The sequence below is a fragment of the Pelophylax lessonae genome (genome assembly GCF_965119305.1).
Source record: "Pelophylax lessonae genome assembly, chromosome: 2".
NCBI classification, from domain to species: Eukaryota; Metazoa; Chordata; class Amphibia; order Anura; family Ranidae; genus Pelophylax; species Pelophylax lessonae.
This window is the reverse complement of record NC_138769.1, coordinates 17570421-17586721: the sequence shown is the minus strand read 5'-3', so window position 1 is coordinate 17586721 and position 16301 is coordinate 17570421. Positions and strand designations below refer to the sequence as shown.

General features: G+C 46.8%; 2 protein-coding genes across 2 annotated transcripts in view; one reads left to right on the top strand and one right to left on the bottom strand.

The window, feature by feature from the left end:
* LOC309547423 (uncharacterized protein) overlaps positions 1 to 16301 on the top strand; it is a 125603-nt gene that overhangs the window by 87835 nt on the left and 21467 nt on the right. The window contains exon 2 of the mRNA XM_082247271.1: positions 9220 to 9546. Within this exon, the coding sequence (XP_082103397.1) occupies positions 9220 to 9546 (327 nt within the window). The remainder of the gene's footprint in view (positions 1 to 9219; positions 9547 to 16301) is intronic.
* Positions 1 to 16301, bottom strand: part of MIX23 (mitochondrial matrix import factor 23) — a 487847-nt gene that overhangs the window by 471035 nt on the left and 511 nt on the right. The gene's annotated exons all lie outside the window — the stretch shown is intronic.

Here is a 16301-nt window from a genome sequence, read left to right as displayed (position 1 = left end):
TCTCCTGTCCTTATTTACATACACTGCCTTTTATGGGGTGAATAGGTAGGGGTACAGTGTACCCCATACCCATTCACATAGGGAGGGGGTTCAGGATCTGGGGGGGCCCCCCCTTGTTAAAGCGGGCTTCCAGATACTGATAAGCCCCCTGCCTGCAGACCCCCACAACCACCGGCCAGGGTTGTCGGGAAGAGGCCCTTGTCCTCATCAACATGGGGGCAAGGTGATTTATGGTGGGGGTGCAGAGCCCCCCTGCCCCAAAGCACCAACACCCCCCATGTGGCCTGCTATGGTGGGGGGGGGGTGGGGCCGATCACTCGTCCCCTCCCCCTTCCTGCCCTACCGGGCTGCATGCTCGGATAAGGGTCTGGTGTGGATTTGGGGGGAACCCCACGCAGTTTTTTTTCTGGCGTGGGGCTCCCCTCTAAATCCACGCCAGACTCAAGGGCCTGGTTTGGAACCTGGGGGGGGGGGGCATTTTGGCATGGAGTTCCCCCTCAAGATTCTCAGAGCGCAAGTCGCACCGCATCGAATCATCCTGATCCGACTTGCTATGCGCCTTCCATTCAAATCAATAGGCTCCCATAGGGAACCATTGATTTTGAATGGAGGCAGAAAAAACGCTGCTAAAAGCAACAGGCCGAACGTGCAATAACGCAAATGGAAAAAGCTACTAAAAGCACGTTTTTACAGCTGCTTTTTTCCCTGACGTCAGAGATAGCTTTGCAGCACGTTTTTTCTAACGCCCCGTGTGCATGAGGCCTTAGGCCTATCATATTCGGAAAAAAGGCCTAGAGTCAGGGAATTACACATAGCCTTCGAGCATCACACTGTGTCCCCCACTGGGAGAATATCTTTACCAAGATAAACCCTCGGACTGCTGGCGCAATTGCGGTCAACCTGGTAACTTACTACATATTCTATGGCACTACAAGTCAGTAAGTAGTTTCTGGAAGTCCATATCTGAATTTATTTCATCCATCACAGGGCTTATATCTTGCCCCTCCCCAGCATTAGCTCTACTGGGGCTTTCAATAGAGGGTTTCCCTAAATGCTTTAGGACAGTAGCATAGTTGCCAACATTTGAAGAAAATGTCCAGGGACACTTTGCAGCACAGCTATCAATTACTTGCCACACCCACTTCCCTGAAGTTCCGCTCCCACTCTGCATAATTAATCTCCGCCTACTTATAAGATTATAGGGTCTACTTCATAAAGAGAGAATTACAGGAAATTGAAAAGGGAATTGAAAAATTGAGGCCAGAGTAGCAGAGTTGGAAATATTTTCCCATTCAGCTGCACTTCTTCTGCCTAAAGTTTAAAATTCTCATCACAATTCCCTGCAATTCTAAAGTGTCAGCTTGTTGGAAGGTGCTCTGCCTCCCCCTGCTGGCGGATTTCGGAAAGTGCACCATGCTGACACCCTGGCTCCGGTGACACGTTAAATTTGCGACAGATGGGAAGAGTGAGCGGGCACAGAGAGAGAGAGAGACAGACAACCTGCTGCCAGAACAACAACACATAGCTGGGGTGAAAGCGACACTGTGTGGAACAAAATTTAAAAAAAAAAAAAAATCATTTTTTTAAAATGATTTACATTGTCCCTGATTAACAGGGACAGTGTAAATTACCCGGGACAGGCTCCTATTTTCTGGGATTGTCCCGGGAAAAACGGGACAGTTGGCAGGTATGCAGTAGCTCTGTGTATCTTAATAGCTGCCTGGCTGATGATAATGAACCAATGGAAGAAAGATATGGCACCTACAATTGAAGAAGTTGTATCCTAGAGTACATTTACAGTGTTCCTATGAATATTCTTTTGCTTTATTACAAGATAAAAGGGATCAATTCCATTGCACATGGGAGTCAGGGCTTACTGTCTTCAGACTGCCTAATGTATGCTGATTTTCTATTTTTATGTTAGTTGGGACAAGGGTGGACCTGCTTTTACCATTAACCTTTGTATTTATGGTTGTCTTTGTTTTGTTTATTTGTTTTTATGTTCTATATCAGGGGTCTTCAAACTGCGGCCCAGGGGCCAGATGCGGCCCTTTGCTTGCCTGTAAAAGGCCCTTGGGGCACTTTTCCATCCACTGATATAAGACCCTATTCCTTGCACTGACACCAGCAATGATGCAATACTCCTGTTACTGACATCAACAATGGGGTACTATTTCTCCCATTGATGCCAAGGATGAGGCAATAATCCTCCCACTGACAGTAGCACTAGGACACTATTTCTCTCACTAACAGTGCCGCTAGGGAACTATTTCGCCCACTGACACCGGCACTAGGTAAACTATTTCTCCCACTGACACCAATGATAAGGCACTATTTCTGCCACTGACACCAATGATCAGGCACTATTCCTCCCACTGACAACAGCGATAGGGTTTTATTCCTGCCACTGACACCAGTGCTAGGGCACCATTCCTCCTACTGACACTAGCGATAGGGAACTATTCCTCCCCCTAATACCAAAGATGTATTGTTTACTGTCACTGGCGCCAAGGCAATTTCTACTCCCAAGGGCCACAGTCCAGTCCCTCTAAAGTCTGGAGGACAGTAAACTGGCCCTTTGTTTAGAAAGTTTGGAGACCCCAGTTCTATAGGCTACTTACCATGAGCTGGACTGATAGCCTTTTCTTAGTGTTCTCACCATTCAATGCTGTGCTTTAGGAGATATATTATTTTTTTGACAGTTGTAAAAGTAATATCTCGTGTATTTAGAAATACTCAATAAAGACCTGTATGATTACCACTGTATTCATGGGATCAGGTCTTCATTTATGTCTCTCGATTCCCCACCATACATCTGTAATTGTTGTTTCTTGCTCCAGTCCACTGGCCATACATTAAACTTTTTCTTTTGTTCAACTAGCGGGAATAAAAAAAAAAGAATCCAATTCCCCATCCACACACTCACTGTGATATTATGTGGTATAGCCGACGACAGTGATTGTTAATGAATAACCCAGCAGGCTTGTTGTATAGAAGTTGATTAGTAGATACATTTCGGTACAACTAGCTTGCCAATACATGCATTTAAACTATCGGGTGCTAAAGGGGTGTGACCACATGGTAACACTACAAATACATGTACAAGCTTTTGGGATCTGAGCACAGGTATATCTTTTCTTTGTTGTAACGCAGGTCAGTGACCAGACCTGAACCTAGAAGCTCTCCCCCACCTTGTGTCTTTATGCCCCAGGTTGGCATGGTGTCCACCATATCATTTGCAGTGGCAGAGCAGTGTAGAACTGACCGTAAGAGGGATTACTTTGATGCAATTGGCCAGTTTAAACATGTATTACATAATGTGTGAACTAAATATCCCTTCTCTATCGTACATTGACGGACGCAGTTCTCTGATCCATATCAGTAGGGTTATACTGCCCCCTACAGGAGTAGGACACTAGGCAGAAAAAAGTTCTGGCTACGCCTATGGGCAGTCCCGAAAGGTACACCCTGTCTCTTCCTACATAGGATGTCAGTTTTAATCTGCCTAGTCAGGAGTAAGGACCTAGTTCCTTGCTGGGATCTCTGGTCCTGGCATAAAAGTAATTTTTTATGTAGATTTATTTTTAGCTAGCCTTTTTCTCCGGAATTTTTTCCTGTGAGATCTTCAAGCAACTATGCCGGGCTGGGTGATGGGCTGGATCTCTATATCCAGTGGTCACCCCAGTCTGGCCAGCGAGCGCTGGGTCGGCCGCGACTGTCCCACTGGACGGGGACTGGCCCCAGGATTTAAACGTCTCACCAGGACGCACATGACAGGGTCTAGGCTTATGTCACAGCGTTCCTATTTGGCCGACAGCCCCCACACTCTGGTGGCGTGGGGTCCTGTCGGGAGATGGCGCCCGCCTGTGTTCCTGGTTTGGTGGGTAAATGTTCCCCCCTTCCCTGGCAGATTGTGGGGTGGACACGGGCCCCCTCCCTGGGATGGTCGGACCCTCACACTCCTGCAGTTCCCTCTGTCCTGTTGTGACCCCCCCCATTCCCACATGGGGGACTGTTTTGGGCCTACCTGAGGCTGGAACCTAGTGTGCAGGCCACATGGGGGGCCAGGGGTGTGTGCGGTTCGGGACGCTCGGTCGGTTCCTCCAGGGCTGGATGGTGTAGGGGGGCTGGCGGGGGGTCTCCCTGTGGGGTCCTGTTGCCGCGCTGGCTGCCATTTTGGTGTAGTCTCGTCTGCTTCTATGGCAGTGGCCATCTTGGTACACCCATTTTTTGGCCATTTTGCGGTGGATTTGTTGCTGTGAAGGCTGGTGGGAGTGCCTGGAGGCTTTCTTTTGCTGGAGGAGCCCCTCCCTTCATCCCGGGCAGCTTCCTGGCTCACTTCCTTTCTCTGAGCCACCGCTGAGACCCTCCTAATCCGATTGCTTACTGGGGACAGTGAGTTACTGAGGGTAGTCTGTCTCTCTCTCTCTCTGTGGGGGTTAATTAGCGCATGCCTGACCTCCGGGGTGCACTGTGGGGCCGCTTCTTTTTGCAAATTTTGCTGGCAGGTTCTTTAGGTTCCATATGGACCCTGCAGGCCAGAGGCCGCAGGGCCTTCCGGATCTCCGCTGTCCATCAATGCATTTTCGGTGGTTCGAGAAGCATTTGGGCCCGGGTGGAGGTGGGAAGTGCGCTGAAACGTTTCTCCATCCACCGCTGCCTCATCTGATGTCTTGGATTCTGAGTCTGACTCAGCCGCCGCAGACGTGGGCCTCCCTGCCGGGTCTGGTACCTCGCGCCCTGTCTCCTTGGATAATGAGGACGACATTTCTACCTCTTCTGCCGCACATGATACAGGCGCTGGGATGCACTGGTTGTTTTGGTGCATGACACCCTGCATTTTGGAGGATGCAACGGCGGCTGCGCCTGGGGCGCAGGTAGCATCTGGCACTCACATGCCATCCAGAGCAGCTTATTTTGCTAGCATGCTCATGTTTGAGGGGACTGTCTGAGACATTCCCCTGGGGAGTCTAAGCGGCTGCTAGACGTTACCCTTTTAGGGAGTCTCTGGCCGTACGGTCTCTAGACTAAATAGGACTACCGTTGTTCCAGTGGAGGAATCCCCATCCTTTAAGGACTTGGGGGACAGGATAGCGCGGGCTGTGGTCCGCGATCTGTACTTCCTGGTGGGGTCTGCACTGGGAACAGTGGTCATGATTGCCCTTGCCATGCAGACTTTGCCTCATGGGCGGAGTTCCAACTCCATGACTTAGTGAGGGGCAAGTCCCTCCTGCCCTGGGGGAGCTGTTGGACCAGCTGGCACAGGGGCTGCAATTTGTTTGCAATGCCGCGTTGGACACGGCTCCTTATTTTTGGGTCACTTGTCGGTTTCGGCGGTGGTTATCCGGCGTATACTTGGCTGAAGTGTTGGTCTGCGGATAAAACTTCTAGGACGGTCTTAATGGATCTCCCTTTTTGGGGGATCGCCTGTTTGGCGCTGCCCTGGATGACATTATACAAGGGTCTCATGGGGGAAGGAGTGCTTTTCTTCCACAGGCTAACAAGGGTAAGGGCCTTCGTCGTGTATGGGGTCACTCCCTTTCAGCTCACAACAGTTTCTTCATCCGGGAACAGTCGATGTGGCAAAGTCCTTCAAGACTTTCTCTGGTGGCTCCAAACTACCCTAGTCTGGCGAACAAGAGATCGTTTTTTTCCAGACCTGCAGACAATGCCTACTCGGCCTAAAGGTGCGTCCTTACCCATCTATGGGTGGGGGGGTCATTCTTTCCAGTTCTTGGACCTACGGCTGGCCCGTATCCCAGACATCTGGGTTCAGGAGGTCATGCGGTCCAGTTGCAAGATCAAGTTTTGATCCGTTTTTTTCCGGTGAGGTTTTCTCTTCCAATGTACGGCTGTCCCCGGATCGCTTGCAGGTGCTCTGTGGGGCAGTTCAGGCTCTAGTTCAACAATCTGGACCTTCTGGCCCTTTGATGGTTCCGTGCGGATCAAAAATTCAAGGCAGTATCGGTTCGCACAATGGTCGCTTCCCTTCATCAAGGGGAATCCTGGACTCCATAGACCTCAAAATGCCAACCTTCATATCCCGTTGTGTTCAGGACACAAACGGCTTCTGCGTTTTTTATGCCGCGGGGAAGGATCTCTATCGGTTTGTGGCATTACCCCTTGGTCTCGCTTCTGCTACTCGGGTCTTCACAAAGGTATTGGCTCCGGTCCTGGTGCTGTTGCGGCAGAGGGGCGTATTGGTCTGGCTTTCCTGGCCGATCTGCTTCTCTGTGTGGAGTTCCCTATGGTGCTTACAAACAAATTTGGAAGTCACCATGAGAACTTTGAGGGAGTTCAGGTGGGTTCTGAACCTTCAGAAGTCATCCCTGGTCCCTTCCGTGAGTCTGGACTATCTCGGCCTGACTTTGGACTCATCCTCAATCAGGGGGAAAAAAAAAAAAACTCTTGGAACTTCAGACTGCGGTTCAACTGTTACTGTCCAGCACATGGTCATCCCTTCGGATCTGCATGCGAGTTCTGGGACTGATGGTGTCGTCTTTCGAAACAGTCCTTTTCGCTCAATCCCTCTCGTGCATCTCCCAGAAGGCAATCCTTCTTTTCGAATGGGACTAGAATCCAACTCTCTGGACTTTCGCATCCGGCTGAGTCGGGTGACTAGGGAGCCTTGATCTGGAATTCTTCCTCCCCTTTTTACTGGATGATTGTCACCACGGTCACAAGCCTGTCCCGGTGGGGAGGAGTCCTCGGCAGGTTCTCCTTTGGGAGTATGGTCCCTGGAGAATCCAGGTTGCCGATCAATGTCCTGGAGCTGAGAGAGATCCGGCTTTGCCTAGTTCACTGGATCGGACACCTACAGCTGTCCAGTGCACATTCAATTGACTACGGCACGACCATGGCTTATGTCATTCACCGAGGGAGCACCTTGGGTATCCTTGCGGCCTTGGAAGTGGCAGGAATTCTTTGTTGGGCGAAGCGCCAAGTTCCAGCTCTCTCCGCTGTTCCCTTTCCAGGTGTGAAAAAATTGGCAGGCGGATTGCTTCAGTCGACAGGCCTTGGATGCAGGGGAATGTTCCCTTCATACAGAGGTGTTCCAGCAGTTGTGCCTTCGCTGGGGCACTCCAGACGTGGACCTGTTGGCATCGCATCTACTGGATAGTGCAGAGGTTTGTGGCCCGCTCCCAGGACCCTCTGGCGGGTACAATGGTGGTACCAGCGGTTTTGTCATAGCCAGAACATTAGCTAAGTTGAACATAAACGATGCTGAAGTTTAGCACGGTCGCCTGCGCAAGGCTGACGCTAACCTGGTCGTGTGAGAGTGTGCTCACGGATGGGCCAAGGTTAGTATCAGCTGCTGTCTGCCTTTCCTCCTCTCAAGTTGCTGCCAAGATTTCTTCGCAGGATCGAGGCGGAAGGGATTCCGGTCATTCTCGTGGCTCTGGACTGGCCTCGCCGAGCTGTTACGCCGTCCTCGTCAGGATAGCCGCAGATGCTTTTTGGAGACTTCCTCTCAGGGAGGATTTACGTATTGTCTCCAGGGCCAATCTTCCATCCGGCTTTAAGGTCGTTGGCTTTGCCGGCTTGGCTGTTAAAAGCCAGGTGCTGAAGGACAGGGGATTGTCTGCTTCGGTGATTCCCACCCTGCTTAGAGCATGGGAAGCGTCTTCTAGGATAATTTTTTCTTAATACGAGAAAGTCGAATATTGCGTGGTGTGAGTCTTTGGGTTCCCCCTCGCTCTTACTTGGTGGCCTGTATCTTGGCTTCCTTGAACGGGGAGTTGCTCACAAGTTGGCCTTGAGTACTGTTAGGGTCAGGTTTCGGCTTTGGCAATTTTCTTCCAAAGGTCGTTGGCCGCCCGTTCCCTGGTGCGCAACTTCTTCCGGGGGTGCGACACTTGGTACTTCCGGTGTGACCTCCGTCACCAACTGGGGCCCTTGATTTGGTTCAGTCGGTTCTTCCAGAACCTCCTTTTGCACGTATTCGAGGGTATCCCCTGCCTACCTTTTACAGAAGGTGGCCTTCTGGTTGCTGCCACTCTGCGTGCAGGGTGTCGGCACTGGCCACATTGTCCTGTCCTTCCTATATGTTGGTTCATGGAGACAAGTGGTACTTCGTCCGGATCCGTCCTTCCCTCCAAGAGTGGTTTCTAGTGTTCACTTGAACGAGAACATTGTATTACCATCTTGTGTCCTAATCCCTTACATCCTGCGGAATGTGTATTGCATACTCTGGATAGAGTTCAGGCATTCAAGGTGTACTTGGTGACTACTGAGTCTTTTCTTAAGTCAGGCTCGCTCTCTGTACTTACGGATGACCCATGAACAGGACTGCCTGCATCTGCTGCGACTGTTTCCAGATGGCTTAGACAGACGGTGGTGCAGGCTTTTTAAATCAAGGGTCAGGTCCTACCTTTCCCTGTTTCGGCACGTTCTACTCGGGCGCCCAGTGCTTTTTCCCCATACAGGCATCTGTGTACCAGGTTGCAAGACGGCTACCTGGTAGTCTGTTCACACCTTTACCAAATTTTATAAGGTGGATGTGCTGGCATCTGCAGATGCCTCTTTTGGCCGCAAAGTTTTTTGCTGGCTGCTGTCTGGAGGGCTTCTGGCCTTCCTTGAGGGTGTTTACTGTTTGTTTCAGGTGGGCCTCATCTTTTGTTCTGCTGAGTTATACTATGTTGCCTGGTTGGCTATATTTAGCCTTGGGGACTTGTTCTTTTCTGCTGTTCCCACCCCTCATTTTATGGCACTGCTTTGGGACGTCCCTACTGATATGGATCAGAGAATCTGAGATCAGAGAACTGCGTCCGTCAATGAACGATAGAGAACTGGATTTTTGACTTACCGTAAAATTCTTTCCTCTTAAGTTCATTGACAGACGCAGTACCCGCCCCTCTATTTTGAGTTGGGTTGGTGTTACTTTCTGACACTGCTTTGATACAAAACTGACATCCTATGCAGGAAGAGAGAGGGTTTACCCTCCGGGACTGCCCATAGGCATAGCCAGGACTTTTTTCTGCCTAGTGTCCTACTCCTGTAGGGGGCAGTATAACCCTACTGATCAGGATCAGAGAACTGTGTCCGTCAATGAACTTAAGAGAAAAGGATTTTATGGTAAGTTAGAAAAAACTGTTTTTTTTTCATTACATAGTTTGAGTGTATAGCAGTGTGAAGAGGGTCCATCCAGAATTTGCAATGTTAATTTAGGGACACCTATGAAAGTTCTGCTCACATTTCTGATCTGTCTTCTCTTCCCAGGTCTCCTGTGTATGCTGATCATATCGGTGTCATCAGGAACGGTGTATGTACAGAGCGGATTAGACATCACTGACTGTAATATGAAATGTCCTGAGGATGAAGATACTGTGGAATTGTACAGAGAGTGTGGAGGGGAGGATAGGACTCTGCTGCAAAATCTTTGTTTTATCAGTGCCACTAAATCTCATGACCCCAGACTCCAACTGCACACAGGGAGCGGATGCTGGAAGCTGACACATGCCAGGAAGGATGACTCCTGTGTGTATAAGGTCTGGTGTCACTGTGCTACAGGATATCTAATGTCCTCTACAGAGATCCGTTTATTGGGTAAGAGTCCATATACCGCATCACACTTCTTTCTCCACTGCATTGTACTCTATGGAGGAAGAAGTGTCTATTATACAGCATGAGTGAAGGTAGGAAATAACATGAAATTAGTTCCTCATATAACAAGTCTCAGTATTCTCCACTGATATCTACCCAACTGTACTACTCAGTATGACACTGGAGGGGTGTGGACATACTGTGCCCATTTTGGGTCCAAAAGGGTAAAACAGAGAACAAGTGGATTATTGCAGAATATATAATAAAAATCACTATGAAGAGGCATAAAGTGTATAGCTTACAGTACCTTGTAGGCTGGTAATAAAGTATATAATGTGCAGCACAGTGGAGAGGTGTAGAGTATATATTATACAGCATAGAGTAGAGATGTATGGATTATATAGCTTACCGCATAGATAGAAAGAGAGGGGGTGGGGCTGAACCGCAGCTCCGTGTCCGAATGAACACACAGAGCTGCAGCTCGGCTCAGGTGCCCCCATAGCAAGCTGTATGCTATGAGGGCCCTCGACAGGAGGGAGGGGCAGGAGCAACAAAGAGGGACCCGAGAAAAGGAGAATCAGGGCTGCTCTGTGCAAAACCAACGGCACAGAGGAGGTAAATAGAACATGTAAAAACAAGACTTTATAATCCCTTTAAAGTTCTCCTACTCCATACATTACCCTGTATGGAAAATGTGCCACACACACACGGTATACAGTGCCTTGCGAAAGTATTCGGCCCTCTTGAACTTTGCGACCTTTTGCCACATTTCAGGCTTCAAACATAAAGATATAAAACTGTAATTTTTTTGTGAAGAATCAACAACAAGTGGGACACAATCATGAAGTGGAACGAAATTAATTGGATATTTCAAACTTTGTTAACCAATAAAAAAATGAAAAATTGGGCGTGCAAAATTATTCAGCCCCTTTACTTTCAGTGCAGCAAACTCTCTCCAGAAGTTCAGTGAGGATCTCTGAATGATCCAATGTTGACCTAAATGACTAATGATGATAAATAGAATCCACCTGTGTGTAATCAAGTCTCCGCACCTGCACTGTGATAGTCTTAGAGGTCTGTTTAAAGCACAGAGAGCATCATGAAGAACAAGGAACACACCAGGCAGGTCCGAGATACTGTTGTGGAGAAGTTTAAAGCCGGATTTGGATACAAAAAGATTTCCCAAGCTTTAAACATCCCAAGCAGCACTGTGCAAGCGATAATATTGAAATGGAAGGAGTATCGGACCACTGCAAATCTACGAAGACCTGGCCGTCCCTCTAAAATTTCAGCCCATACAAGGAGAAGACTGATCAGAGATGAAGCCAAGAGGTCCATGATCACTCTGGATGAACTGCAGAGATCTACAGCTGAGGTGGGAGACTCTGTCCATAGGACAACAATCAGTCGTATACTGCACAAATCTGCCCTTTATGAAGAGTGGCAAGAAGAAAGCCATTTCTTAAAGATATCCATAAAAAGTGTCATTTAAAGTTTGCCACAAGCCACCTGGGAGACACCAAACATGTGGAAGAAGGTGCTCTGGTCAGATGAAACCAAAATCAAACTTTTGGCAACAATGCAAAACGTTATGTTTGGCGTAAAAGCAACACAGCTCATCACCCTGAACACACCATCACCACTGTCAAACATGGTGGTGGCAGCATCATGGTTTGGGCCTGCTTTTCTTCAGCAGGGACAGGGAAGATGGTTAAAATTGATGGGAAGATGGATGGAGCCAAATACAGGACCATTCTGGAAGAAAACCTGATGGAGTCTGGAAAAGACCTGAGACTGGGACAGAGATTTGTCTTCCAACAAGACAATGATCCAAAACATAAAGCAAAATCTACAATGGAATGGTTCACAAATAAACATATCCTGGTGTTAGAATGGCCAAGTCAAAGTCCAGACCTGAATCCAATTGAGAATCTGTGGAAAGAACTGAAAACTGCTGTTCACAAACGCTCTCCATCCAACCTCACTGAGCTTGAGCTGTTTTGCAAGGAGGAATGGGCAAAAATTTCAGTCTCTCGATGTGCAAAACTGATAGAGACATACCCCAAGCGACTTACAGCTGTAATCGCAGCAAAAAGTGGCGCTACAAAGTATTATCTTAAGGGGGCTGAATAATTTTGAACGCCCAATTTTTCAGTTTTTTATTTGTTAAAAAAGTTTGAAATATCCAATAAATTTGGTTCCACTTCATGATTGTGTCCCACTTGTTGTTGATCACACAAAAAATTACAGTTTTATATCTTTATGTTTGAAGCCTGAAATGTGGCAAAAGGTTGCAAAGTTCAAGGGGGCCGAATACTTTCGCAAAACACTGTATATACTACACTTGTAATCTAAATTGGGTGAGCAGACCTCCACATCAAGCAGGCTCCATACTAACTGCAAAACCTATAACAAATTGAAGGGTGTGTAGTCCATAATTCAAATGAATTGCTCTTCTACTTGTCAAACCAAATGCAAATACACAGTGGAGCCGGGGATAGCTGTCATCCATCCCACTACTTTTGGACTGATACAGAATTGGGATTATGTCAATGGAGAAACTGTGGGAACCTGAAGAATTTAATAAATAATACACATACAGGGTTTAATGGTTTAGAGAGGGAGGGACATTTGTTGTATAGATTGGCTTCTGGGATATGTTTGTGGTAGTTTAGAGGCTTTATCTTTTTTTGATTACAGCTGTCTGATCCACATTTGGCCTGACAAAGATCATGATTCCTTGAAAACTGTTGCTTATCGGGAAAATGTGATCTGTATATTTTTAAATTTGCACTTGTATTGACATGTAAAAGAGCCATTCAAACTAATTATGGACTACATATCCTTCAATATGATATGTGTATATATATATATGTGTGTGTGTGTGTGTGTGTGTGTGTGTATGTATGTATGTATGTATGTATGTGTGTGTATATATATATATATATACATACACAGTGGGTACGGAAAGTATTCAGACCCCCTTAAATTTTTCACTCTTTGTTATATTGCAGCCATTTGCTAAAATCATTTAGGTTCATTCTTCTTCCTCATGAATGTACACATAGCACCCCATACTGACACAAAAACACAGAATTGTTGACATTGTTGCAGATTTATTAAAAAAGAAAAACCGAAATATCACATGGTCCTAAGTATTCAGACCCTTTGCTGTGACACTCATATATTTAACTCAGGTGCTTTCCATTTCTTCTGATCATCCTTGAGATGGTTCTACACCTTCATTTGAGTCCAGCTGTGTTTGATTATACTGATTGGACTTGATTAGGAAAGCCACACACCTGCCTATATAAGACCTTCCAGATCACAATGCATGTCAGAGCAAATGAGAATCATGAGGTCAAAGGAACTGCCTGAAGAGCTCAGAGACAGAATTGTGGCAAGGCACAGATCTGGCCAAGGTTACAAAAAGATTTCTGCTGCACTTAAGGTTCCTAAGAGCAGAGTGGCCTCCATAATCCTCAAATGGAAGACGTTTGGGACGACCAGAACCCTTCCTAGAGCTGGCCGTCCGGCCAAACTGAGCTATCGGGGGAGAAGAGCCTTGGTGAGAGAGGTAAAGAAGAACCCAAAGATCACTGTGGCTGAGCTCCAGAGATGCAGTCAGGAGATGGGAGAAAGTTGTAGAAAGTCAACCATCACTGCAGCCCTCCACCAGTCGGGGCTTTATGGCAGAGTGGCCCGACGGAAGCCTCTCCTCAGTGTAAGACACATGAAAGCCCACATGGAGTTTGCTAAAAAACACCTGAAGGACTCCAAGATGGTGAGAAATAAGATTCTCTGGTCTGATGAGACCAAAATAGAACTTTTTGGCCTTAATTCTAAGCGGTATGTGTGGAGAAAACCAGGCACTGCTCATCACCTGTCCAATACAGTCCCAACAGTGAAGCATGGTGGTGGCAGCATCATGCTGTGGGGGTGTTTTTCAGCTGCAGGGACAGGACGACTGGTTGCAATCGAGGGAAAGATGAATGCGGCCAAGTACAGGGATATCCTGGACAAAAACCTTCTCCAGAGTGCTCTGGACCTCAGACTGGGCCGAAGGTTTACCTTCCAACAAGACAATGACCCTAAGCACACAGCTAAAATAACGAAGGAGTGGCTTCACAACAACTCCATGACTGTTCTTGAATGGCCCAGCCAGAGCCCTGACTCAAACCCAATTGAGCATCTCTGGAGAGACCTAAAAATGGCTGTCCACCAACGTTTACCATCCAACCTGACAGAACTGGAGAGGATCTGCAAGGAGGAATGGCAGAGGATCGCCAAATCCAGGTGTGAAAGACTTGTTGCATCTTTCCCAAAAAGACTCCTGGCTGTATTAGATCAAAAGGGGGCTTCTACTAAATACTGAGCAAAGGGTCTGAATACTTAGGACCATGTGATATTTCAGTTTTTCTTTTTTAATAAATCTGCAACGATGTCAACAATTCTGTGTTTTTCTGTCAGTATGGGGTGCTATGTGTACATTCATGAGGAAGAAGAATGAACCTAAATGATTTTAGCAAATGGCTGCAATATAACAAAGAGTGAAAAATGTAAGGGGGTCTGAATACTTTCCGTACCCACTGTATATATATATATATATATACATCAGTATCTCACACCCCTATCATTTTTGTAAATATTTTATATCTTTTCATGTGACAACACTGAAGAAATTACACTTTGCTACAATGTAAAGTAGTGAGTGTACAGCTTGTATAACAGTATGAATTTGCTGTCCCCGCAAAATAACTCAACACACAGCCATTAGTGTCTAAATCGCTGGCAACAAAAGTGAGTACACCCCTAAGTGAAAATTTCCAAATTGAGCCCAATTAGCCATTTTCTCTCCCCGGTGTCATGTGACTCGTTAGTGTTACAAGGTCTCAGGTGTGAATGTGGAGCAGGTGTGGTAAATTTGATGTTATCGCTCTCACTCTCTCATACTGGTCACTGGAAGTTCAACATGGCACCTCATGGCAAAGAACTCTCTGAGGATCTGAAAAAAATAATTGTTCTACATAAAGATGACCTAGGCTATAAGAAGATTGCCAAGACCGTGAAACTGAGCTGCAGCATGGTGGCCAAGACCATACAGCGGTTTAAAAGGTTGAAGGGGTGGGGGCTCAGCCTGTCAGTGCTCAGACCATACGCCGCACTGCATCAAATTGACCTGCATGGCTGTCATCCCAGATGGAAGCCTCTTCTACCCAAGAAAGCCCAAAAACAGTTTGCTGAAGACAGACTTAGGACATGGATTACTAGAACCATGTCCTGTGGTCTGAGGAGACCAGGATAAACGTATTTGGTTCAGATGTGTCAAGCGTGTGTGGCGGCAACCAGGTGAGGAGTACAAAGACAAGTGTGTCTTGCCTACAGTCAAGCATGGTGGTGGGAGTGTCATGGTCTGGGGCTGCATGAGTGCTGCCGGCACTGGGGTGATACAGTTCATTGAGGGAACCATGATTGCCAACATGTACTGTGACATACTGGAGCAGAAAATGATTCCCTCCCTTCGGAGACTGGGCTGCAGGACAGTATTCCAACATAATGACCCCAAACACACCTCCAAGATGACCACTGCCTTGCTAAAGAAGCTGAGGGTAAAGGTGATGGACTGGCGAAGCATGTCTCCAGACCTAAACCTTATTGAGCATCTGTGGGGCATCCTAAAACGGAAGGTGGAGGAGCGCAAGGTCTCTAACATCCACCAGCTCCGTAATGTCATCATGGAGGAGTGGAAGAGGACTCCAGTGACAACCTGTGAAGCTCTGGTGAACTCCATGCCCAAGAGGGTTAAGGCAATGCTGAGAAATAATGGTGGCCACACAAACATTGACACTTTAGGCCCAATTTGGACATTTTCACTTAGGGGTGTACTCATTTTTGTTGCCAGCAGTTTAGACATTAATGGCTGTGTGTTGAGTTATTTTGAGGGGACAGCAAATTTACACTGTTATACAAGCTGTACACTCACTACTTTACATTGTAGCAAAGTGTCATTTCTTCAGTGTTGTCACATGAAAAGATAGAATAAAATATTTACAAAAATGTGAGGGGTGTACTCACTTTCACAAGATACTGTATGTATAATACACACACACACACGTGCATCTCATAAAATTATAATATCATCAAAATTTTAATTTATTTCAGAAATTCAATTCAAAAAGTGAAACATATATTTTCTATAGATGTGTTACATTTCAAGCATTTCTTTCTATTAATTTTGATTCTGGCTTACAGCTAGTGAAAACCCAAAACTCTGTATCTCAGAGAATTAGAATATTACATAAGACCAATATAAAAAAAAGGATTTTTAATGTTGGCTTACTGAAAGTATGTCTATGTACACTAGGGGTGGGGAAACAGTTCAACCCAAACATTTGCCGGTTTGGCTGATCGCCGAACACCTGAATTTGCAGGGTGTTTGCCCCAAAAAATACCCTGCAATGCACTGAGCGCTGAACAGTGAATTCCGTTTCCTGATTGGGCAAAGCTTTGCCCAATCAGGGCACAGTGTAAGCTGGTTGTTAAGAAGCGGGGCAAGAAAGCGTCCTTAACAACCGATGAGGAGTCAGATGTCAATGGGTTTCCCCACTGACAGCTGAACAATAAAATAATAACATTTTTAAAAAAGTACCGGTAAAAAAAAAAAAATTAAAGAAAAAAATGCCATGGGGTTCCCCCCAGTCCAAAACAGACCCTTATCCGTCCATGCAGCCTGGCAGGTCAGGAAGGAGGGAGGGGGG